Here is a 26,318-nt window from a genome sequence, read left to right on the forward strand (position 1 = left end):
AGTTAATGGGGTATGTGCAGATAGAAGCATTTAAAATGTCTTTAAAGGTACATGAGGTCTGATATTACAAAGAAAAAACCCAACAACTATTCCATTTATTAAGTCAATTCTAAGATACCTTGAGCCCACCCACCCCCTTGCCAAATGGGTACTAATATACTTTCTGGATGCCAATATCATTTTTTGAAATTATATTTCCTGTGTTTCTTTTATGAATCACATTTTTCTAGACAGTGTATCCTCAGCCTCCTTATCTCCAATCTGGACTTCGATTATTTATATTTCTGATTTTATTTTCTAGGAAAACAATAGAAATAATTAGGGATGGACTTGTCATTCCTGAATAGTGCAATACAAGAAAGCAATTGTGTTTATTGGGCCACTAGGGAAGCAAGATGCAGGGTTGTATCCCTTTAGTCTAATCCAGCATGAATGCATAACATTTTTATCACATTTCTTCCCAAAATCATGTGATTTAGATTTTAGAATGTTCCCTGTATAAGTCAAGACAGCATGGGGAGCAAACTTAGTTTCTAGTGTCAGAGACACAATATGCTAAATACCTGTTGCTTGGTAATATAGAGGTATTATTATGATTGGTAGTATGTTCTTGGCCTTCTGGTGGACTTTCGGATCCAGATTAATGTCTTGTTTAGTGTGCCATATTCCTCTGATTTACCCACACTTCATTTATGCTTGAATTTAATTGCTGTATCTTAAATGTATTGTCTAATATGCATTTTACAGTAATTGCAATATCATTACAATCCTGCCTAATAAGTAGCAATTATAAAATAATAATAATAAATATTGATCTGTAATGCTTACTTGTGCATATGTACAAATGCATTTTTAATCTCTTTAATTTCCAAGCTCTGTGCTGCAAAGCTAGAAAAGCACAGAATTTATTGGAATGCCAAGTTCCGATCTTCAAATCAATCCAAGTGGGACAGTTCAGGTAATTTTACATTTGAGTTGAGAAAGATTAGATTCCTTAAGCAATCCTTGAAGGTAATAAAGTGAACATCTTTTTGGAAATATAAAAAATGTGTGCGGTGTAATGATTTTATTAGAAGAATAAATATTTAGGCATTCATTTGGAAGACAATTAATTTCAATATGGGATGCTGGATGCACCTTGTCTGTTGGCACCTGTCTGTATAAGAGTACTTCGTTGTAGTGCCATCATCTAATTAGCAATAATAGTTGTGCTTGGTCTTTAATAAAACAACTTTGTTACACTTTGAGTGAGTGCAATATTAAATCACGTCTCCTGCTTCTTGGTGCCTTAGTTCTTCATGCCTTGATGAATTGATTCTGCTCTCTGAACCTGCAGGGTTTCAGCTTCAGCAGACACTGCAAATGCTCAAGAAGCTAATGGCAGGTTTTTAAGATACTTGCTTAGTTTTTGTCTCTTCCCTTTCACTAATAAACTTGGTAACTTGCTGACATAGAGAGGGAAAGACAGAGAGAGTGGGCCTAGAGATTTAATATTTTATCTGGCCTGAAGGGAAGAAATGCCTTTTTAGAGACATTCAGTGTCATTTAGTGGAATTCTTACCACAGAGCAGGAATTTATCCAGAGGGCATGAGAAACGGTATGCCTGTTCATGCAGTATTAATCTAGACTGTTGACAACATAGAAATGTTCTTCCAATAGTGGGGCAAAAGCAACAACAACAACAACAACAACAAAAATCAATTTGGCAATCTAAGAGAAATCTGCTATTTCGGGCTTCTTTCTATTTCAGTGGTACAATTTATATTGATCATAAATCTAAGGTATAGAACGATTCAGTTGGTATGATTGGTCACGTTCATGCTGGGTGTGTTATTGGAAAATGATCAATAACTTCAGCACTTGCTTTAATATCCCCACATAGATTCAGAGGTGGTAGATTTTCAAAATTTACTGTGACTATGAATAATATAAACTTTAAAAAAAGAATAAAGCTCTTCAAATGTGGAAAGGCATTTCTTTCTGCTTTTTCTTCTTTGAGTTGATTAATTCGTTGACTTCATAGAAACTTGCATAGGGTTTCCAAAAAAGACAAAGAATGACTGCACGTTTAAAAATTCATTTTCTTTTCTTTTGGCGTTTCTTAAACTAAACGACTACAGTGCAGTTTAAGTTAAGCACTTCATTGGCTTCTCCTGTTAATGCATTTTTCATTGGTGTAATGGTGATAAAAATAACTGATCCTATCATCATATACATATTCCCACCATTGTCAGTCTCATATAGAAATAATCTTATTAATATAGAGCTCTTATGCATGTCTACATGCATGCACATATATTTTATACATACATACATACATACATACATACATACATACATACTGTACATACTAGCACTGATGCTACCTGGTTTGCATAATGAAACATTTACAAGAAAACAGCCAAGCTCAGAGAGCACCAAAGACTCTTCATTTCAACCCTGAGCTACAAATATTCTCCTTTATTAGTAATACAGATTATCTGTCAACTCTATGAGAAACAGCAGATCCGTAAATTGATTGCACAGAAAATGAATAACAGTATAACTTCATGGAGTTCCGGGATGTTGCAAATCTAGTTTGGCTTGATCTTCCCTCCTTCCTATACCCAGGTGGTCAGGATGGAAGCCAGCTTGAATCTCTCCCTAACACTAATCCCTTCCCCAGACTTTAAGAAAGGCTTCTGTTCTTGTTATTTCTGTAATGGCTTCTGAATGTCCCTTTCAAAACCATCTATCTACATTACTCCTTTCCTTTCCAACAGGAATGGGAAAAAAGAAAGAAAAAAAAAGGCAGGAAGGAGAAGAAATAAAGAGATGACTGGGTAGAGAATAAAAATATATAAAGGAAGCCTATTTATACATTACACAAAAGGATATATTCAGCAGGCAACTAGTCCCACTAAAAAGCAATCAATTGTGAGATAATACTTTTTTAAATTATCCACCGTTGATACCAAAATGTCTGTAATCATGTACCTTTCCTAGCCACTTCTAGCCATTTACTTTCATTTTGGGGGGGATAAAATCATCTTATCAGACTAGTATTTGCTTACATATTTCATATTATACCCAGTGCTTACCTAAAGAAAAAATTACAATTTGTAACAACTCTATAGTGACTCTTCATCTTTTAAAAAAATTAAAAGCAAAGAAACCACTTTGATCCTTGTAAATGTACTGTAGTTCTCATTGCCTTAATTCTTTTATTGCACACATGCACAAAATATATTGATGCTTAAAACTAGGTGATTAGAAATGCCTTTGTACTTACAGCAATAAACAGGCAGGATTCTCCAAGCTAATAGGTAAAGGGTTGAGGGGAGAAATTTATCCACTGTAGCAATCCATTAAGCAGACCTGTATGCCAGATCTGTGTACCTAAGCTATTTTTGTAATTTCAACACATTCCATCCAAGCTTTTATTCCATTAACCTAATTTAACAAGAAAGAAATCCAATAACAATAGCTAACATTGAAGAATTATTTCCCCAGAGAACGTTAACGATACTTTAACATCAAGTAAGAATGTGTAAAGAATGGATTATGCCTTTCTGTAAAGGAAGCAAGGAGGAAAATGTCTTATGTCATACACAATTGGTTCAAAACTTACTCTGTTTTATAACAAAATGTGGAATGTTAGTGGTTCTTATGGTAGCCTATGTAACGTGAATATTCATTATTTGTTAAGGTTAAACATTTTAAGAACATTGACTTCAGGGTTTGAGGATTAGATTGGATTGGATTAGAGAAATATTTAGCCTTTTAAATATAAATTGACAGTTAATATTTAAATTAAATTTAAATATTTAATATTTTAAAATATTTAATTTAATATTTTAAATTAAAATTGACAATTTATATATATATTTTTCTTTTTACAAATTTATAATCTCTTGTTTCGGGTGGTTTGGGGATAATTGAATGGTGCTGACCATTTACTGGTTGGATGCCCTTCCTGATGCCTATACAGAGTTCTCAGCAGATTTCTTTCTTTTCTTTTTTCTTTTTTTGCACCCTGATAGAGAAACATCTGTTACTGCCTGGGATTAAACTCTCAACCTCCCGAATGGGAGGCAAGGGTCTTCACCTCTAGCCCACCGCACCACTCATTTGACAATTTATTATATATTAGATTAAAATTAAGAGAATAATATTTTATGAATATTGGTATTAATGTTGATTAATAGAATGTCAAGATATTGGTATTATCTGTTTAAATTTAGAGAAAAGTAGTTGTATTGTTATCTCTGGTCTAAAAAAAAGTTGAAGGTCATCTTTGTTATAAATTTGTTTATTGCAATTATTGTCATTTTTAATTTGTTTTTTTATTCCATTTCTCTTTTATGTCAGTTTATATTTTAATGGTTGATTTTGGAATTTAATAAAGATAGTTTATTAATATAGTGTTATATATTCAAAATTAGCTAGCTGGCTATAAGTCAATCAGTCTGTCAATTAACTAAGAGAATGCTCCCCAAGAGTAAAAAAAAATGGTTGTATATATGTTAGATCAAGTAAACAGTTTATAAAGTGTCAAAGATGGGGAGTCCTTGGTGCTCTCTGAGCTTGGTTGGACTTTTCTGTTTGATGATACTTTTGTAAGGACCGATGGAGAAAGTGCCAAATTCAACTCTTTCTCTCATATCTTTCTTGTTAGGAAGGAGTTGTCTCCTTTGGTAGTTTACATTCACATTTCTGGATTGTGGGAAATATACTGTTTTTATAACAAATACTTGCTTAATTTATTGGGAAGAAAAAGTCCTAATTAATTAATAAAAATAAATGATACAAATAGATATTTTGGTGTACTTTTACATTGTCTTCAGAGGAAACAGAGTGATCCTGGAGTGGAGTTTGTAACATTCAAATAGCTATCTATCTATCTATCTATCTATCTATCTATCTATCTATCTATCATCTGTCTATAACTAATATCTATATCTGTACACATATATATATGTATTATGTGTGTGTGTGTTTGTATGCACACTCCAGTTCTTGCTGAGATATACTCATATCATTGCTACACAGAATGCAGAAAGATGCTAGGATTTCCAGTTGCCAACATCTGGAAGGCCATTGATTCTGAAAGCGTAATCTCTAGAATTGTATTATAATATAAAATGGTCAGTCAATGCCCATAAAAATTACATCCTGTTTAAGGTGATAAATGATTTGTTATTTACTATTAGGTTTTTAGTGATTCATTGTTATATGTTACAGCCTATACCAAATGAATGTTTTTCAACTCCTTGCTTAGTTTTATTTTTAATAATTTGAAAAAGTACAGTAGATAAGAAAAGAGATTGCAACCAAGTTCTTATTATTCTTTGCTGACAAGATCATTTGTACATTTTGCAATTGGAGTTCAGAAGATGCTAATATAATATCAAATTACATAATACGATACACAACTTCCCTCTCCAAAACTTTTCTCTCATATAACAGCAAGAAAATGTTTTGCTGATACCTTTGAGAAATCATGTAAACCAGAGAATAAATTACTGAATTAAATAGACCATTGTAAAGCATAACTGCATACATAATTCCTACTGAAAAGCATCTATAGCTGATTGTTTTTCTGCTTCTAGATAATGTGGTTCTCTGCTTCTAGATTGTGACAACAATCTATGCTGTGAGGTCATGAGACATGGCAGTTTTTCTTTCCATAGTCTCAAATCCAGACCAAAATAATCTTTTATTTAGCATTTGTTCCTTCATGATTGCACATTGCTGAGCACATTGTAAGCCGCCCTGAGTCTTCGGAGAAGGGCGGCATATAAATCAAATAAAAAAAAAATGATTCACTTTGTTTTCTTGGGCAATTTTAGGAACTGATTTTTGAAATTTTTGATTCTGGTCATGTCTCTCTTCTCATGCATATGATATCTTCTTCTTCTTCTTCTTCTTCTTCTTCTTCTTCTTCTTCTTCTTCTTCTTCTTCTTCTTCTTCTTCTTCTTCTTCTTCTTCCTTTTACAATACTATGGAAAACTAATATTCTATGATTTCTGTAATTTCTAAAACTGCATTAGTCTTTAAATGTTTCTTGGTGACAAAATTAATAAATCACCGCTTGACTCTCAAGTCAAATCAAGCAGAAAACATTTTAGATAAAGACTATAGTGAGAGCCAATTTAATGTAGCAGTTAAGGTAATGGGATTAGAAACCAGGAAATGGAATTATAGTCCCACCAAGGGCATGTAGCTAGTTGGGTGACCTTGTGTCTATCACTTTGTCTCAGCCCTAGGAAGGAGATAGAGGCAAATAACTTCTGAAAAAACTTTGCAATAAATCTTCAGAGATTTGTCCAGGCAGTCACCAGGAGTCAACACTGACTTGAAGGCATCACCACTACTACCATCAACAACAAAAGCTACTATATTTAATATTTAAGAACCTGTGATACAATTTCCCTAATCTACATGATGAACATTCTAATAGATACATTTATTAAATTTTAATAAATCTATTAAAAAGTCAGAAGAGCTGCATGAGAAGACTAGGAAAAAGCATTGATTTACATAATATGTGGTGGTGGAAGTAACTTGATACTACATTGAGGTTTTGCAAAAGTTGAATTAGGTGACAGCTACAGGATAACCTTTATAATTTTATTTAAATGTGTTTGGGGGGAAAATATATATATTAAGTGTTTTTCTGTTGAAGCACCTGGTCTGCCCCAATATGGGAGGGAGCATACTGCTTCCCTTTCACCTTTCAGCTCCAATCCAGTAGCCCTCAGGCAGTCGCTTTTTATATTTGCTGATAAAGAAAGCACCAGGTGCTTTGACAGAAAAACACTTAATCTCTCCCCTGGCTCAGCTGATAAAGGGAGGAGAACTTGTGGCTCAGAGGTAAATACTACTGCCTAATATGCAGGCAGCCCAAGTTTGAATCCGAGTAAGGGTATGGCTAGCTGATGAGAGCTAAATAGCTTGAAATAGATCTATACTAGTCTCTCTTTATTTCTTTATCAGCATACACACACACACACACACACACACACAAATATTTGCAGCTATGGTGCCAGGTATAATGTGAAACCTAATGTACAGTAAAGGAGAGTATCTGAATCTACAAATTATTTTTCTGTTTGCTTTAAGGTTTTGGATATGCACCGACTACAGATGGGCTGTTTTTTATAATCTGTGCCAAGGTAGTCCAAAAAAACTTGTTGTAAGAAGAAGTATAATATTGAACTTGCAGTCAAAGGCACGTGTGAAGCCAAGAACTATGATAAAACAGCAAGTCTTACTGCTCTGGGTATGCCTGCTACACCCCTGCTTGGCAGCAATGGTGTTTACTAGGACTACAGAACATCAACCCCCAACTTTCAGAACTCATGGAATAGAAAATGATGGGAAAGTTCTGCACCGTCAGAAACGAGGCTGGATGTGGAACCAGTTTTTCTTGTTGGAGGAATATACCGGATCTGATTACCAATATGTAGGCAAGGTAGGTATCATGCATTCTTTCTTCTATTAGTCCAACATACAGCGTTGCATGAAATGGCATGAAATTATCCTTGAGCGCACTTTGTTTTGTTAAAAACAAAAAGCACCAGAGCTTGGCAAATAGGAGCAGCAGGTTAATAGACAAATGTTCTTCTGGGAGCAAACCAATTAATAATGTCATTGCATGGCATATTGATGACATTATAATTCCTTTAAGATTTGAATTTTGAATCATAATGTCCATTAACAGATTCAGCGCTCCATCTTTCAAATGACACATCCTACTGATTTCTCTAAAATGCAAATATTCCCCACCTTACAATAGTGCCTCTTTCTTTGAAAAGAAAGTAATTCTCACCAGCAAGCCTTGATGTAAAAAATGATATATGAAGCAATACATGAACTAGTTATTGGGGGGGGGGAATTAAATTCTCTGAAAAAGTGGGTAAGATAGGACACAAAGCCTATAAGAATTTGCCCCTGGCTTCAATCTCTTGAATGCATAAGTAAAACATAGATGTTTGGCCTATATTTTATTTAATATAACATCTGGCTGTAATAAGTAATGATTTATTGATTAATGACTTCCCCAGCAAATTTGCATATGACCTAGCTTAAGTCAAGTGATTTCAAGAAAAGGTGTAGTAATTTAATGTGACAAAAGCTACATTTGTGCCTTTGCCTGTTTTAAACCACTTTTCTGGATTCAAAATTTAAGTCTGAATAGGTATATTACAAATATACAAACCTAATTTGGTGATTACATTAGTCCATATCATGGTAAAGTAAAGCAAAGTAAATATGGTAAAGTAAATATGTACTGTAATATAAAACAGCAAACTCACAAGATAGTCAATACCCTTAAATAGTAGCTGTGCTCTCAGATTTGTCCAATAGACTGTAAAATATAGGATCATTATCCTGGAATTTTGGAATGATATTTAAGATACTGTATCAAACATGCAGAAGTTCCTTGGAAGCAGTTGTTTGAAATGAAAAGGATTTCTGGACAGCATAATATTTGATACCCAGTACCTACATGTCTTTAGCAAATATTATTTTCTGCCCAGATATTGTTTTCTCTTTCCTGTAATCAATAACTTCAAAAGATGCTTGAAAATATCCAGGATTAATCTGTGCATATATATTAGTGACTACCTGTGAATATATTTATAAATTCCTTATTTGTATCAAATTATTTTATTTCTTCGTTGGGGAGAACTATAAAACAGAATTTCAAATATTATATTTGCATATGCTATAAATCATATTTGAAATCACACTGATACATATGATCTTTTCAGGTATTTTTTGTAAGGTGGTATTGTATAAATATATTGTTGTAATCATGGGTAATCCATACATCATGAAAGGCAGATACAGTTGCTCTAATTGTCTGAATTCGTTCAGCAACAGGATGCAGCCATATGCAGAGAATATTCACATTCTTATTATAAATATTCAGAGACATCATTATCCATATTGCCAAAAAGTTATTTCACAATGTATGTATTTTTGCCTTTGTTCAAAAAGTAAATTCACCACATCTTTGCAATCCAAATCAGGTCTTATTTCAGGGATCCTATCTGAAGAAAATAAATGGTTAGTTTTTTAAAAGGTGTTATTTATGAAATGGAAGGTGTGTTCCATCATTATTCCTGGCACTCCTGATCTTAAGGGAAAGGTTTACAAAAAAAACTGTAATTCTATTCAGCTGAAAAATTGCTGTAGTTTCCTGTGACCTTTCAAGAAAGGACAGTTAGAAATGGAGGTAATATATCCAGAAGTGTGATTACTAGTCTCTCATCCTGAGTTTTTTTCGTTAAAATCCCAAGAGAGATCCCTCCCCTCATTTTAACATATATATTTTTCCTGGAGACTTACTGTACCTTCCTTAAGCGGAATATCAGAATTAGATGCTCTAGTTACTATTGGTGCTTAATTAAATGTGAGTGAGCAGAAATACTTATGTGGGGAAACGTGTTTGGAGAAAAGCTATAAATATATACACACTTTTGTACTAAACAAGTATTAGTGCTCCACATAAATGCATGCAATGCTAGCCAATTAAATTATTAGCATTTAAATCAGCAGAAATGAATCATATAAATCAGCAAAAAATAATATCAATAATTTACGCCTGTCCGAGGTCCTTGGGAAGAACTCAGTAAGTGGATAAAATGCCATATCCAGTCTAAACATCTGGCTGACTAGGCAGCCAACTGTAATAATTTGTTACTTGTTGTGCTATTGCAAACCTAATGTCTAAATAAATAAATAAATAAATAAATAAATAAATAACCTATGTGCCGTCACAAACCCAATGTCTAAATAGCATATCTGCCACGCTGGGACCGTCATAGTTTCAGGAATAATCTCATCAAAAATTCCTGCTGCAGATTTTTTTTTTTTTAATAAATGTATAACCCAGAATGGATGACTAGTACATATTATGCTTCAGTGCACATTACACTTATCACACATCTGAAAGCTTCTTTTGTGCAATTCCCATAATTTGCCACTGACACCCAGAAAGTGCCAGTCAGGGATATTTTGTGGCTTATCACTTCAAGCAAGCAGTACAGAGTTCTCTCATAGGTAGCATACATTGCTGTGAAATCATCTATTTAAGCAGACCTTAATTTGTGATTGGAAGAGGAGACAGTTAGTCAAGCTGCTTATGTTGATTTCACTATCGTAATCTATCCTTGTTTTCTCATCTTTGTTTGCTATTAGAATATATTGCTTCACTCTTCCTTTAAATTAGCTCTTCTCATTTTACTTCATTCCTACTCTAATCAACTTTTTTTCTCTTTCCCAACTTGCATTTCCATATAACAAAGCACACTCTTGTACAAACCATTTATGCTTCTTTTAACAATCATTACTTGCAAAGAGAAATAGGCTACCAACTGACTTTATCACAAAATTTGTACATCTTTTTTTCTCCTAGAGTCTCTAATCTTTAGTAAACCAGTTTTAAGATTACTTGAGGCTAAAACTCTTATTCACATACTACATGGAGCCTAGATAGGATATTATATGAAGGAAAATTCTTATACAAAGAAACATATTTTCAGATATAAGGAATGTTCCTAATGCAGTACTTTGCTCAGGTTTGAGACAAGTATGCTCAGAATAGAGTTAAGGGCATGGAAGCTAGATGTGCTGGCTAAAGATTACCTTGTGCCCAAAAGGTCTGATACTATTAATTCTGACAAATGACTGTCCTTCATCATGTTATCGGCAGTGAATCAGAGACAGAGGCTGTCTAGTTTGCCATATATTTACTAACCCCTTTCCTAGGGTAGCAAAACCTTGAGAGCTAAAAATATTTGGCAGTCTGTAAGTTACTCACACTGACCTTTTTCAGAGTGAAGAAGAACTTCTCCAGGGCCTAGGATAATGTGCTATCATTGCCATTATTGCGGGCCATATTTATCAAAATCCCACTAACAGAACCCGCCTGCCCATCTGTCTCTGGGGAAACAGAAATTGTCCAACATGTGTAGCTTCACTGCAATTTTAATAAGGATCTGAACAAGGATTATATATTATCCCGGCTGCAATGCCTCCCAGGAAGGATAGTAGACTACTCTGCCAATTTTCTTTTCTCAGATTCCAGCTATGTTAGCAACAACACAGGAGCTAAATTTAGAGTGGCAGCAATTAGAACAAAAATGATTCATTTTTTGGCTGGGGTCTACTTTATTAATCCTACCCTTCTTTTATTCTCGTTGGTGTTGCTGTTATTTGATTGTAATAAAAATAAGATAATATTTAGTAAGTATTGTAAGGTGCACAACATTATGGAGGTGCTCTATGGGTAATTGTTTGTTTGTTTGTTTAATATTTATTCATTCATTCATTCATTCATTCATTCATTCATTCATTCATTCATAACTTGCAATTGTTAACTTGATTTTCCTTCTCAGATCCTTGTTCTTTAGATTCATGTTCCTTGTTCCATCTCAGATATGTTTAATATTGCCTATCAATACTTCGGATTTCCAGCCAACAATATGGAATCATTTGCAAATAATACTGTATACCCATGCACATACACAACTAAGATACATCCAATATCACTATAAGCATTCCTTATACTCTTACTCATAAATATACTAAACAAGCAAGGGGATATTGAACATTGTTGCTTTACTCCTTATTGATTAAATGTTCTAATTATACTGGTAAGTGATTTACGTCCATTAAATATGGTTTTTATCACATTCAGCAATAATATTTCTGCAGCACATTCCATAATGTAGGTCCTTGGTGCTCTCCGAGCTTGATGGCCTTCTTACAGACATTTCATTATCAAATTAGGTAACATCACCAGTGCTAGAATGGAGTTTATTTCCTTCTTCACTTACTCACTTTACAATATGCCTTTTCTAAACCAAGAACATATGACAAATTTTCTCCTTATGTTCATACATTTCTTAATGACTTTCTGAAGAACAAATATGCCCTGTATGATCCTACCGGGCAGAAAGCTGCACTGTATCATGTGCTATATAGTGTTTTTGGCTAAACGCTTCCCAGATTCATTTAAGAGACTAGTCCTCCTGTAGTTTCTACACTCACTCTTGCTATCTTTTCATTAACATATAGGAATAATAGTGACATTCTTCAAAACATCAGGTACAGAAGTAGTCTCACATTACATTCATATGCACAAAAGATACACAGTGATTTGTAAGCAAGCTACATCTATATTTAACATTTATCAAGTTATACCATCAAAATTTACCTGCTTTCTATCATTTGCACAGCAGTCATGAATTCCTTTTCATGTTTTTTTTTTAAAAAAACCTTATTACCTCTGTATCCTTCACGAATTATTCCAGCGTTTCCCCATTAAAAAATCCAGAAACAAGTTTCTCTATAAACAAATAAAATTAATGAGCTGGAAGGGATCTTGGAGGTCTTCTAGTCCAGCCCCCTGCTCAAGCAGGAGAACCTATACTATTTCAGATAAGTGACTGTCTAGACTCTTCTTAAAAACCTCCAGTGATGGAGCGCCCATGATTTCTGGAGGCAAGTTGTTCCACTGGTTGATTGTCCTCACCGTTAGAAAGTTAATTAATTACTTAAAATTTTTTTAAAAAAATTAGGAAACTTTTATAGTCATTCTTTTTGCCATGTGTACATTGAAACAAGCAGATATTTTTCAGGCAGGCATTCATCATTCATCATTCTGACTCCTTCTTGGGTTTCTAAATAGACCAATTTGCCTTTTTTGTACTTATTTTTCTATCTCAATTTGGCCCTATCTTCCCATATCACCTACAAATTTTTATTTTCGTTTTATTTTTGCTTCTGGGTCATATTCATCTGTTGTTGTTTTTCCTTTAGTGAAACTCATATTATTTCCTTCCATTATGACCATTCAGTGGACCTTAATCCAAGGTATACCAATCTGTGTATTCTAATTTCATACGCACTTGAAACAAATGATATCAAGTCATAATTTGCAGATATTTTTAAATATATATATATATATATTTATTTATTTTATTCAGAACAAAGTTAGAATACAAAACCCAAAACTCAATAAAAATCCAAAAAGACATATATATTTAGTTCTTTTGTTCATTCATTCATTTCTGCACCTTCATTTCTCTTCATTTATTTCACTTTGAAAGATAAGATCATATTCAGTTCCTTCAGCAAGAATCACACCATTTCCCTTCTTCAATTTCACAGACATGAAGGATATTTATTTTCTGTCTTTCATTTCTCAACTCAAGTTTTTTTAACCATGTACCCTTCTTATATTTTTAAATTCAGTTTTCTGCCTGCAATAGTCATCACCAGATAAAGCTCATAGCCATTGACCTTAACTATACATCATTGCTTTGATCAATCAAAGTTTTTGCATAATGTAATTTGATACGAAGAGAAAACATAGGTTAGGTGGTCACCCTTATCTGTAGCCATGTTCACTGGAATGTTATCTGGATTCTCAAAAAGGAGGGTCTGCGTTCCAGAGGAGCAAGAGATGGCAAAGTTTCACTAGTTTAGTTGGGAGGATGGGGATCAAGGCATCACCTGCCTAAGAATTCTCAGCATATATATTTAATGATGCCAGTCTTTAAATAGTTTGGTTTAATTTGCTTTAGTTTGGCAAGATTTCTGCCTATAGATGTGAAACAATAAAGGAAACTGCTTAGAAGAAACTCACATGTCTTTCTTAGTTTCTGAAGCGGATATCATGACATATTTAGTATTCCTTCCTAATGGTAAGGACAGCAGCGATCACTTTGGCCTATATCAGTGGTGGGATTCAAAATTTCTTACTACTAGTTCTGTGGGCGTGGCTTGGTGGGCGTGGCAGGGGAAGAATACTGCAAAATCTCCATTCCCTCCCCACTCCAGGGGAAGGTTACAGCAAAATCCCCATTTCCTCCTGATCAGCTGGGATTCAGAAGGCAGAGAATCGATGGGGGCATGGCCTGTCAGAGGTGGTTCTCTGAACTACTCAAAATTTCCGCTACCGGTTCTCCGGAACTGGTCAGAACCTGCTGAATACCACCTCTGGCCTAAATGTTACAAGCACAATAAAAGCCCAGCTTTATTCCAAGGTTCTATAGAACCTAAGATTTGTAATCTAGAGATTCTCTTGGAAGCCAACATACAGTTGGTGATCTGTCCCCATACCCACACACACACAAACACAGCCAGCCGAGGGTTAAGGAAACACTTTGGAACGCACCCAGGTCTTATCTCCCACTTGGCAGTGATAGACACACCGTCTGCCAAATGCCTTTATTTTCACAAACAGAAAGATAAGGTACTTAACGTGCAAAAAGTCCAAGCAGAAATAATATTTCTCTCCGCAGTTCCGGACGAGGCTTTAGTGACTATCCAAGGTTTACTTTTGTTCGTCACAAGGATCACTGACCACTACCCTCTATTATATAGTCTCTGGGGTGTGGTCCAGTGACTCAGTTCTAATCCCTAGCACGCCTCCTAAGCTGCTGCAAACGTTTATCACGCCTTCAGAGGCGTGCGTCCAGGAATGATGTTTCTTCGTCACTCTGATCCGAGCCAGCTGTCTCCCTACTGATCTCCTCTCCCTCGGCCAGCACCTGAGACAATGCCAGAGGGGAGGGGCCTGGAGAGGGAGGCCTGGCTGACTCCTCTTCCTCATGCTCGGAGCTTTCCTCTTCCGATGGGACAGGCTCACAGGGCGGGGCCACAACAGTTGGTCACATCCCACCAACTAAGAGGTACATACATTGTACTGATAACCATTCAGGATATGCCATTATAAAATAAGTACTTGAAGTTCCTCCAGTCTTCTGTTTTGATTTTCAACATCATGTTGCTTTTGGCTCCTTAGAATTCCTCACTGGAATGAATCAGCATTGCTAACATAGAGCCCTGGTAGTTTTCCTGCATCTCAGCAGAGGTACAGATGGGCAGCATATATGCTTAATAATTTAAAAAATAAATAAATAAGGGAATGAATTCAAAAGTACTGTTGATTAGCTCTGACTTGTTTTGAAAACTGAGATGGTATGCTACTTTTATAAAGAGAAAGAAGAACCAATTTCTGCTTACATATTACTATTAAGTCACAAATGCCAGAAATCTATTTGATCAATTCTAATTTGACATGCGGCGTTTGCTTGTTCTTACCAGTCATGACAAAATATGCATTTAAAAAAAAAAAAATAAAGAATACTTTATTAAGTCTTTCATTCTAAGAACATCTTTAAACTATACTCTGTAAAAAAGATTCCTTTTTTAAAAAAACCCTAGATAACCCTAGACCCTAAATCCTGAATATTAATAGGGCACTGCAAATCAGTTTTGATTCAGTTTTGTAAAGACTTTAGACAATGGTGGGCTGCAACCGGTTTAACAACTGGTTCTGTGAGCGCATGCTTTGCACGCGCCCAATGCACTTGCACGCAGCGTTCAAAATACAGCAATTTGAAGCTTAGCTGCTTATCTTCTAAGGCAGCCTCAGTGTTGTGACCCAGGCCCAAGTAGTTAGTATTAAATACAAACAGTTTGAAAAAAAAAAGACTTTATTAGAAAGCTGAGAATTAACTCATTCTCAGCATAAACCAAACTAAATTAAAGCAAATTTTTCAAAACACCATTCCTCAGTTTATCACTGACCTTGGGATAATTAGGCAAGCTGCCAAAGGCTTTTCTTGGCAAAAGTTCAGAAGCAGAAGACGCCAACAAGAAATGAATACAGTGAAACAAGAAGCAATTCTCTCAATGTTGTTTTCCAGCAAAGAGGCCAAAAGCCATTGCTAGTCTTTTAAGCCTTATGGGAGTTGCCAATCATCTCTTGGCCCTACTCCCAAGTCGTCCTCTCTGCTTTATCTGCTCCTGCCTTCTGGCAGCTCTTCTCATATGTGCACTAGGAACAGGCTCCTCCTGTTCCTCTACCTCTTTACTGTCAGCTTCTGGAGGCTCCAAAGTCCGCATATCACTCCCCGATGGCCCTGGCCCCATCTCTGCCTCCGATGCAGAGCCCTTATCTGGGCCTTACCCAGCCTCCAGGACTGGCCCATGTTCTTCCTCAGCCTCATTGCTGTCCGACTCCACTGCCAGCTCTGCAGGCTGCTGGCGGACCACAACACCCAGTAAGTAGAACAGTGGAGGTGCGGAAATCAGCTGTGCTATGCAAATCAGCTGAGCCAGAAAGAAGGAAATATAGGACAGGATAGGCAGGGTGGACAGGGCCAGCTGATCGTCGGAACTACCAGTTCATCTGAACCAGTCTGAACCGGCAGCAGCCCACCACTGAGTTTAGTGCAAGCCAACCTGATTTGAACCACTTGGACATTTGGGCCACTCTGACATTTGGTAAAAGAAATTATCCAGTAGATAATGGGGAGCAGATTAAAAGGACTGCAGCTGCTTTGTGTGTTTGTAGGAGGGAGGGGCAGAGTCAGGGGTGAAATCCAGCAGGTTCTGACAGGTTCTGGAGAACCGGTAGTGGAAATTTTGAGCAGTTCAGAGAACCGGTAGTAGAAATTTTGAGTAGTTCAGTGAACTGGCAAATACCACCTCTGGCCAGCCCCAGAGTGGGGAGGGAGTGGTGTTTTTGCAATATCCTTCCCCCAGGAGTGGGGAGAGAATGGGGATTTTGCAGTATCCTTCCCCTGCCATGCCCACCAAGCCACGCCCACAGAACTAGTAGTAAGAAACTTTGAATCCCACCATGGCAAAGCCATGTCCACCAAGCCACACCATGCCCACCAAGCCATGCCCACAGAACCGGTAGTAAAAAAAATGGATTTCACCACTGGGCAGAGTGGAAAGAAAATGGGGTTGATAGGGAAACACTTGGAAACATTTGGAAAACACAACCATCCCAAATTTCAGCCAACCAATTTTCTTAGTTTTGCTGCAGTAGATAAATGTGTGTGTGTGTGCGCGTGTAATATTCTCTCTGCATCTTTGTAAAGTCAAAGATTGGAAAAATAGCACAATTGTTTCTCAAGTACTGTATCAAGAAAAAAAACTTACAGAGAAAATTTACTGAATTATTACACACAGAGTTCCACTTCAATTTAACACACACACACACACACACACACACACACACTTTTAAAAAAGTCACTCTTTCTTTTCTGAGGAGCTGGGCTTAATTCTGAAGAATATCCGTTAACTTGCCCTTGTGGGGTGAAACAGTTTTTCTGCATCTGGTTTGCCAAGAAAGTTGGCATAGCTTTTTGACAAGTTTGAGCACCCTTGGAAGGGACCTTTGGTTGAATGCCAGGCTTGGCAGTGCAAAATTTGGCCAGAGAAAGAAGTTGGCATCAGATAATGGAAGTTTAAGCCTTACCACCCCCTATCCTTAAAGCTGTAAGCACTTATGCTGGCTAACACCTGTAATTCTTAGTTGGCACACTTTCAGCTATTGTAGAAAAAAATTGACCTGTCCTGGTTATGCAGAATTTTTTAAAAAAAGTTGGATCCAACAGTATATACTGAATTGGCCAGCCTTAAAACCATATACAGAGTTCTCCAAATAGAGATGAAATATTAATAGAGAAGAGAAACTTTCTATTAGTACAAAAAAAGAAAAAGAAAAGTCACATTGAATAAGTTTGAACTTGAAAAAAATGAATTAATTCACAAAAATGATAGTTTTGCACCCAAGATAGGCTTTGATAACCCAAGAACTTAAGTTGATGAAATGCATTAGTCAGCTCCTCCTTTCAATGTAAGACAGCCTACGACATCACTAAATGTCCATCTGCCGTATTCTTTGTATAGAATAGTGAAGTTATGTATCGTATATTGTCTGTAACAATCTCAGAAGCAGTAGAAACTGTGCATTGACTTTTCAAAGTGCTTTGCAGCTCCCTTATTTAATTTGTAGCATTAAAGTGGTTCTGCTTTGATATGCAGTTTGGCTTGGCTGGGACGATTCATTCAAATCTTCACTTAATCAAAGCATCCTTTTGAAGTTGTGCATAGCTCTCATTTTGATAGCCTTTTCTTTAGTTCATCCTGTTAACATATTTCGGTCTTGATTTTTCACAGCATAAGCAAAATCCAAGTCAGTACTCAGTTCTCTTAATGAAATGTTGTGATTGGACTCAGAATTGAATTGATGAATGTTAATTTCAACATGAGAAAGAATGATGTGAAATTGTTAAAAGGTATGCAATTTCTGTAAGAATATAAGGGAAAATGGGCTGATGAGGAAGGAAAGAGCAACTTTCTCATTCATTAACACCAAGGAACATGACACAGGGTAGTGGTAAAATTCTCAAAGACTACAGTTGTTTATTTGTAAGTGAAATTCAGTGTTATCATCAACAATTTTGATCAACACTTTCAAGATGAGAACTATAGTGACTCATTCTTGTCAACATATCAATCTCAGCTTCTTCAAAACTTATTTATGTGAATTTTTTTACATGAATATAGTGACAATGAGGAACAAACCATTCTTAAAAAATCTCAATAGCTTTGTTTGATAATATCTACCTTTTTGTTCTTTTGTCAGAAAGTTTTCATAATTGTCCTATTTACTGGGTTTTAACCTATTTCTTACGTGGAACACAAAGAATACATAATCACTTTGTTTTTTAATTTGAATACCAGTGTTGGTGAAAGCAACTATGCTTGCTCACTCAGTTAACTGTTTTCAGATGTGCTCTTTTGTTTCCATTTCTATTTAACACTTATTCACAAGTTTTAAGGGTTGCAGACAATTTTGGGAACATGTTCCACTTCTCAATATACATGTACAAATTTTCACTTTTAACAATCTATTAAAAAAGAAAATGTATAGAGGAATACAATTCCATAAAGATCTTTTTTGTGTTATCATGCATATATTGAAGAAATTACATGTTCATTGTTTCATCCATCACTATATGTATGTATATTTGTTTTATTTTTGAGGCCATTAATTTTAATGTTAACATGCTCATCAGTAATTTGCAACAGTCTTGCCTTTTAGGTTATTAGGCAAAAAGGAATCTTGATGATTTTAACAGATATTTTAATTAATTACTTTTACAATATATTAAAATATAAAAGTAGTATATTAAGCAGTACAAAATTTATAAGATTGTAGCATAATTTTAAAATAAACAGTACTGGAATTAACATTAGGAATTATTTAAATTAAGCTTGATGGACGGCAAAAAAATTAATTAACCTAGAATACCATAACAAAATGAAAATGGAGCCTTATATTGTTCCCTAGCTTCCTTTTAAGATTCTATCTAAACAGCCATTTTTTGTAAATTAGTAAAAGAGGAAGAGAGAGGACAGAAAATATGTAACAAATCAAAGTGTGGAAACAGACTGTCCTGCACATATTGCACCAATAGATAATGTGCAAAATAACTTGAGCTGCCTTCTTGAACCTAGGCTTTGTCCAGAGGGTCTAGAGCAGGGGTCCCCAAACTTGGCAACTTTAAGACTTGTGGACTTCAACTCCCAGAATTCTCCAGCCAGCTATGCTATGCTGAAGAATTCTGGGACTTGAAGTTCACAAGTCTTAAAGTTGCCAAGTTTGAAGACCTCTGGTCTAGAGGGATGTTTTAATATGAAGTGCAGATGGTTAATTAGCAATTTTGTAGAGTCTCCAGATGTCCTCTTTCTGAAGTAAGCAGTCCATGTTTTATCTCCCTTTTCTGTCTTTTATCTCAATAGGAATAAACAGAGGAACCAGAAACACCTCAGGCTGAAACATGTGGGATGATTCCATGGATTTAAGCTATTAGATTTTAGTAAATTGGCTTCTGTGTTAGCAGTGTTATTTTCTCTCCTTGGTTCATTCCAGCCCACCTTGGTTCCTTCCTCATCCTGTAATGCACACTGTTTTTGTATTTCTGTTGTATATGAGCCGCAGTGGCACAGTGGTTAGAGTGCAGTACCACAGGCTACTTCTGCCGACTGCCTCCAATTTGGCAGTTTAAATCTCACCGGGCTCAAGGTTGACTCATCCTTCCATCCTTCCGAGGTGGGTAAATGAGGACCCAAATTGTTGGGGGCAATATGCTGACTCTGTAAACCACTTACAGAGCACTGTAAAGTGGTATATAAGTCTAAGTGCTATTACTATTTGGTAGAACTTAGTAAGGCAAGGCAAGAAAAACACAGCACAGCATAGTATTGTACGTGCGGGTGAGCTAAGTCAGCTACAGATCCGCATAAATACTGCCAATTCTGGAAGGAAAAATGAGGGAGAAGAGAGAGTGAATTGAATAATTCATAGGAAAATAGATATCTGCTTGATTTGCCTAACATCTAAACAGAGAAATAATGGGTTTTCCTACAGTAAAATATAAAACAATAATAGCATGCCTGAACTTTCAAAGGTGTGGAAACCAATTCTTATCATCCCTCATTAAACATGATCAGTGATCAAAATGACTGTGAGGCGTAAAAGGCCAGGGGTACATATTAAGGTTTAATTAAGCTGATTTATTGCTAAAAGCCCATTTATAGGAATCTTCTCAACTAACTATCAGCACCTGCTTAGAGTTAGATAAGGGTAAATGGCACTCAAAGGGGTTTACTTGTGGCTATTTAGGGATTATAGACTGATCCCCCTTTTTACTCTTCCTTCAGGTGCTGCCATTTCTTCTACAATGACAGGAATTAGAGTCTAAGGTTCCAATTTAGGACAAGTTAGTTAGGACAGTCTTTGCTTGCTCATGTATACATTTCCTAATTGTATAACCTGCAGGGAAATCTCATCTTAATGGACCTTCATGTAGTAGACCATGCATAGCAGACATAAACTGTGCTGCAAATTACAGAATGTATTGCATTTATATGTTCCTGAATCAACAATTATTTGGACTCGGCTTCAGCCAATTTTTCTCCATCAAGGGCCTATATCTTCCAGACTCCAGGTAAAATCTTTCACAGTATGGTCAGCATGGCAATATGGTAATGTACAAATGGGCCATGTAATGTGCATCCATCAGTGTAATAATGATACTGCACCACAAACTAAAGAATTACTTATTCCAGTAGCTTCCTGTATCTATTAATAAGATCATCTTGGTCATCCAGAAATTGTTTATCCTAAAATGTCCCATTGTAACATCAGAGTAGCTGGTACAAGGATTGATCTCTAAATTATAATTCTGATTTGTGAACAAAACAAATGGAACAGCTCTAAATTTTACCACCAAATCTAATTTCATTTAAAAACCAAGTCTTTGTTTACCATTACTAAAAATTATTTGTTTTCATCTTAATCCAGGAGTAACATAGATAGCTTTAACTTTTTACTCTGGATAGTTAAAAAGAATGTGAATTCATATCCATTTTTTTAAAAAAATATTTATTTCATATTCTGTGTTTATTATTTTTATGAGTAACTCAATGCAGTGAACATACCTAATACCCTTCCTCCTATTTTTGCTAAAACAATGTGACATGGGTTGAGCTGAGAAAGAGTGGCTGGAGTAAAGTCACCCAGCTGACTTTCATACCTGAAGTAGGACTAAAACTCACAATCTTCTAGTTTCTAACCTGATGCCTTAACCACTCGACCAAAATTATATATTAAAATTAATTAATAATTGTATTAGTAGTATTATTTCAGACTTTACTAAACTATATCCGCCCCAATTATTATTTTTAAAGCTAAAAAATTAATACTTCAATTTTTACTGAAATCTGGAGGTTAAATACTAACTTAGAAAACTTTTTGCCCAAGTGATTTTATAAAAATTATTAATAAAACTGAACTACATGGAGAGTGTTCAGGGAAATGCTTAAAGGCAGCAATATATTCCACTTCCTCTAACATTCCTTACTAAGTTTCATAACCTTAGACATTTGTGGCAGATTTGGTAGTGCAAACATAATAAAATAAAGCTGCAATAATGCTAATATCCCTTTTCCCTCTTCTTGTTTCCTTCTTAAAGACATTTTATGTAATAACCCCCTGGAAGGCATTTATACACCATCAAAATTGCATGGACTTTAAGCAGACTGCAGATGAGAATTTATGTACAACTTTCTTTCTTCTCTTTTTCAAAATCAGGAGGAAGAAAGGATGATGATTCAGGTTTGTTTACAGGTTCCAAAAAATATTATGCAGAAGATGAACATGAACCATACCTTAATATTATGATATGAATACATTTATAAACAAGTTATATTCTCTATGAAGAACCTGTTCTGATGCAAGAACAATATGTTCCCTACCACTACTACCTTACTGAACAATAGTGTATTGCTATGTAGGAGAGGCATAGCATTAGCATTCTACATTTGGATCAAAGGTGGTATTCAGCAGGTTCTGACCAGTTCTGGAGAACTGGTAGTGGAAATTTTGAGTAGTTCAGAGAACTGGTAAATACCACCTCTGACTGGTCCCACATCCATCTATTCTCTGCCTCCCAAGTCCCAGCTGATCCGGAGGAAATGGGGATTTTAGAGGAACCTTCCCCTGGAGTGGGGAGGGGATGGAGATTTTACAGTATCCTTCCCCTGCCATGCCCACCAAGCCATGCCCACAGAACTGATAGTAAAAAAATTTGAATCCCACCACTGATTTGGAAGTATGTATGGGGCATGCATGCATAAACCTTGAGGGGAAATGCCAGTGTCCTCATCATGCTCTTCTTTCTGTGAGACCCTTTTCTTTTCTCTCTTTCTCCTCATACAGCAGCCAGCAAGGGAAGGAACAGATTGCTTTTGTCAGAAGTTTAAATTGCTGCTTGATAAATTGATTTTAGAATCAGATCAGGGGCTGCATGAAATTAGGCTGTGGGCTGCATCAGATAATACGCATGTAGATTGATTGAGTGACAAGGGTACCACAGTCATCAGTAGGTTGTGAATGATCTAGACAGAAATAGAAAGACCTGGTTGCAACATGCATTCTTGCTTTCCTGCATTTCATTTTAGGTTGCTGCACTTTCCCTATATCAATGGAATACAAATATAACCCCAGCAAAGTATGTCTGTACTACAAAGGTAGTCCTCAAGTTAACTCTTTATTTAACAATGGTCTGGAATTATGACAGCCTCAGAAAAGGTGTTCATAAAGTACTTCTAATCTCATAATGTTGAACCACTTCTCCACTGGTTGAAAATCCTACTGAGTAAAATCTCCCAGGATCCCCCACTCCTGAGGTACCCAGTGCTCCTCACCTGGCACTCCATCTGCTTAGCAACCTGTGAGACTGCTTAATGACCACAACCAGGAGTGTTGGGATTATGTTCGTTGAGTGATGCAGTCATAAGACATCTCACTTAACAACTGCTTTACTCAATGACCAAGATTCCGATCCAAATTGTGGCTGTAAGTTAAGGGCTACCTATATAATAATTGTACTGACAGTTTGCTGATTTGTAAGGTATCTATTTGACTTGGTTGCTCAGGTTTTAATCAAGTTTTAGCTGTGCTGATTGATGTCTATTTTACTACTAGAAGGATCTCAGTCTTAATTCCTTTGCTTGCTTCATACATACAATGCAGGGTATGCAGGTTATTATAGCTTGTGAGCCATATTGGGCTCTGCATGGCATGTTAAGAGCCCCAGTGTAAAAATTCAAGTTGCATTTGTGGTAGGTGTTTCCTTTTTCTTTTTCAGATGTGCTTTCAGTTTTTACAAAGCTTAAAGTTGCTTCTTTAGACATTTTCCCACCTTCACCCCATAGCATGGGTGAGTTCTACTTACCTTTACTACCGGTTCGCAATGGGAGCACGCACGCATGCGCAGAAGCTTCTGCACATGCACAGATCATCAATTATGACATCCGGGCAGGTGGGCGGAGCCTCCCACCACTTTTACTACTGGTTATAAAGAACCGGACAGAACCGGGAGCAACCCACCACTACCCCATAGTGAAATGTTTTCCTCCATCTATTCATAAAGACTGTGAGCCACAAAAGCGGTACCAGCAGATTTCACTCACCTGAAATTGCTGTTATGCAACTGACAGCTGTCATTTTGGTGTCATCATAAATGTTCATTCAAAAAAGTGGTATTGATAAGTGCCTGTTTCTGCATTTCAGCTTGTTAATATAACGTGCAGAGCATAAACAAAAAGATATAAGGAGGGGAAACTGGGCTTAGCTATCACAGTTGGAACTAGCAACTTTGTCACTAAACACTGAAGTCACTAAACTAAACATCACCAAACCATGACCATCTTACCCTGTCACTATTGTTGCAGTCATTGTTGCAGCGAGACATCATATGACTGCAACTGGTTTTATCGTTACCTTCTCCATTGATTCTGCTTGTTGCAAGCCAGTTGTGAAGTACAGAAATGGTGTTCACAGGACTGTGGAGATGTTGCATGGCTTGTAAATATGAGGATTGGCAATAAAGTTACTTCTTCAGTGCTGTCATAACTTTGAACAATCATTAAATGATACATTCAGTAAGCGAGCACTACATGTAGTAGCAGTAATGTCAGAGGAAGAGCAGGACCAGAAGGATGTGGTTGTTTTTAGGAGGTAGCTCTGGAAAATATGGTAACCCCATTTAGTCAACAGATTTGGAGGTGCTCTGGATACTTTGGGTCAATTTTTCAGAAAAAAAAGGAGAAGCTGGAATCTTCATAATTACAAGGCTATTTGCCTCTTTGGGTTAAGATGTATTTCCTTTTATTTTTATTTTTATCTTATTAACATTGAACTCTGTGGTTAAAGAAGATGCTTACACGTCTGTGCTGTAGAACTGCTCCATTATGGCAACTTCTCACATCTCAGTGAGACAGTTGGGTAGCTGAAGCCAGCAGAGAAATGGCATCTCATTGGTTAATTGGCAGGGAAATTGAGAGTAAGGGCAGTGGGCACCCTTCCCCCAAACACACAATTAATCTTTAATGAGGTGCCCTGAGCTACTTTTGGACTGTGAGATTGTCTGAGTTTAACTTACAAATGATGCAAGGCTGTGGACATAATTCTTTTTCTCTGCCTTTCAAGAAAACACAACTTGGGAAACAAGTTTCTCTTTTCAAGTTGACAGTTCCCTATCACAAAAGCTCTCCTACTGCATTAAAAAGCTGATTAAATTGGAATAATTGGTATTCATAGGAGCAGTCAATGAAGAAAATGAGAGACAAGAAGGGGGGGGGGAATCGCTACATTACAGTGTAGTAAATTACTTGGAAATAAGAAAGACTCCACATTACTGATCTTCATCTTTGCCTCTTGTTTAAAGTTATAAATAAATATAATAACTTGAAAATCAGTTATTTCAGCCACAATTTGAAATATGGTAGTTAGGGGTATTGTTGGCACTTTCTTATATGTTATTGACCTTTTAAAGCTACTTATTTGGCACTTGAGATAAGAGTGAGTGGTTTGACTGGCAGTAGGAGAAAACAGTGATTTTTGCACCTCTCTTATGGGCATTTCACTGAATTTGCAAGTTAAAGAAAGACTTCTTAATCTCTCTCTGCTTGAAGTCTTGCCTTTATGTGCATGTATAAATTTATTTATTCAATTTTTTTAAAAGGAAAAGATTAGGCCATAATTACAGCGGGTTGTTCCATTTCTTTCAGAATTCATATTTTCTGTTAAGATTCAACGTATAATTAAGGATTGAATTGTTGTCTTTTCTTTACAGAACAACAGGGTTTATTTCAGAATAAATAAGTATTCCTTGACTTTTTCCTGATGTTCACAACAATTCAGCTTAATATAAGGATCAGTTAATGAAAAAAAATACTCAACCATATTTTGCTCCCTGAAGAGGACCATCTGGAATACCAGCTGAAATATGAATTGATGGATAGAGATTGCAAAAAGGATATTTAAGGAACCGGGGAAAATTTTCTAGCATGAGATGTAAGGCAGAAAACGGGGAAATTGGGAGCAGAAAGTACTGTTTTCTAAACAGAGACTGGGGTAAACCCAGAGGTGGGTTTCAGCAGGTTCTGACCAGTTCTCGAGAACTGGTAGAGGAAATTTTGAGTAGTTCAGAGAACCAGTAGTAAAAATTCTGACTGGCCCCGCCCCCATCTATTCTCTGCCTCCCAAGTCCCAGCTGATCAGGAGGAAATGGGGATTTTGCACTTCCCCTGGAGTGGGGTGGGAATGGAGATTTTACAATATCCTTCCCCTGCCATGCCCACCAAGCCACGCCCACCAAGTCACGCCCACAGAACCAGTAATAAGAAATTTTGAAACCCACCACTGGGTAAACCAGGTGGTCATCATGAGAAATAGATTGCAAATCATTTATAACCAAAAGACAGAAAAATAGACTCATTGTTCAAATCTTACGGCATACGTATCAGTAGAACCAGATGGTTAGACTTTGTAAAAGGTATTCTGCAGCATAACTAAGATTGCTGGTATCCAAAATGAAGTATTTTATCTAAGCAAGGTGAATCTTTGTTTTCCATGAAAGTATTGAGTTTCTAGAGAAA

At 36.2% G+C, this 26,318-nt stretch overlaps 1 protein-coding gene across 1 annotated transcript in view; it reads left to right on the forward strand.

The window, feature by feature from the left end:
- Positions 1-7,236: 7,236 nt before the first annotated feature.
- LOC139316029 (cadherin-10-like) overlaps positions 7,237-26,318 on the forward strand; it is a 105,204-nt gene continuing 86,122 nt past the window's right edge. The window contains exon 1 of the mRNA XM_070942577.1: positions 7,237-7,458. Within this exon, the coding sequence (XP_070798678.1) occupies positions 7,237-7,458 (222 nt within the window). The remainder of the gene's footprint in view (positions 7,459-26,318) is intronic.

This window comes from Pituophis catenifer, unplaced genomic scaffold, assembly GCF_029215685.1.
Source record: "Pituophis catenifer annectens isolate HBS135680 unplaced genomic scaffold, rPitCat1.0.hap2 SCAF_3, whole genome shotgun sequence".
NCBI lineage: Eukaryota > Metazoa > Chordata > Lepidosauria > Squamata > Colubridae > Pituophis > Pituophis catenifer.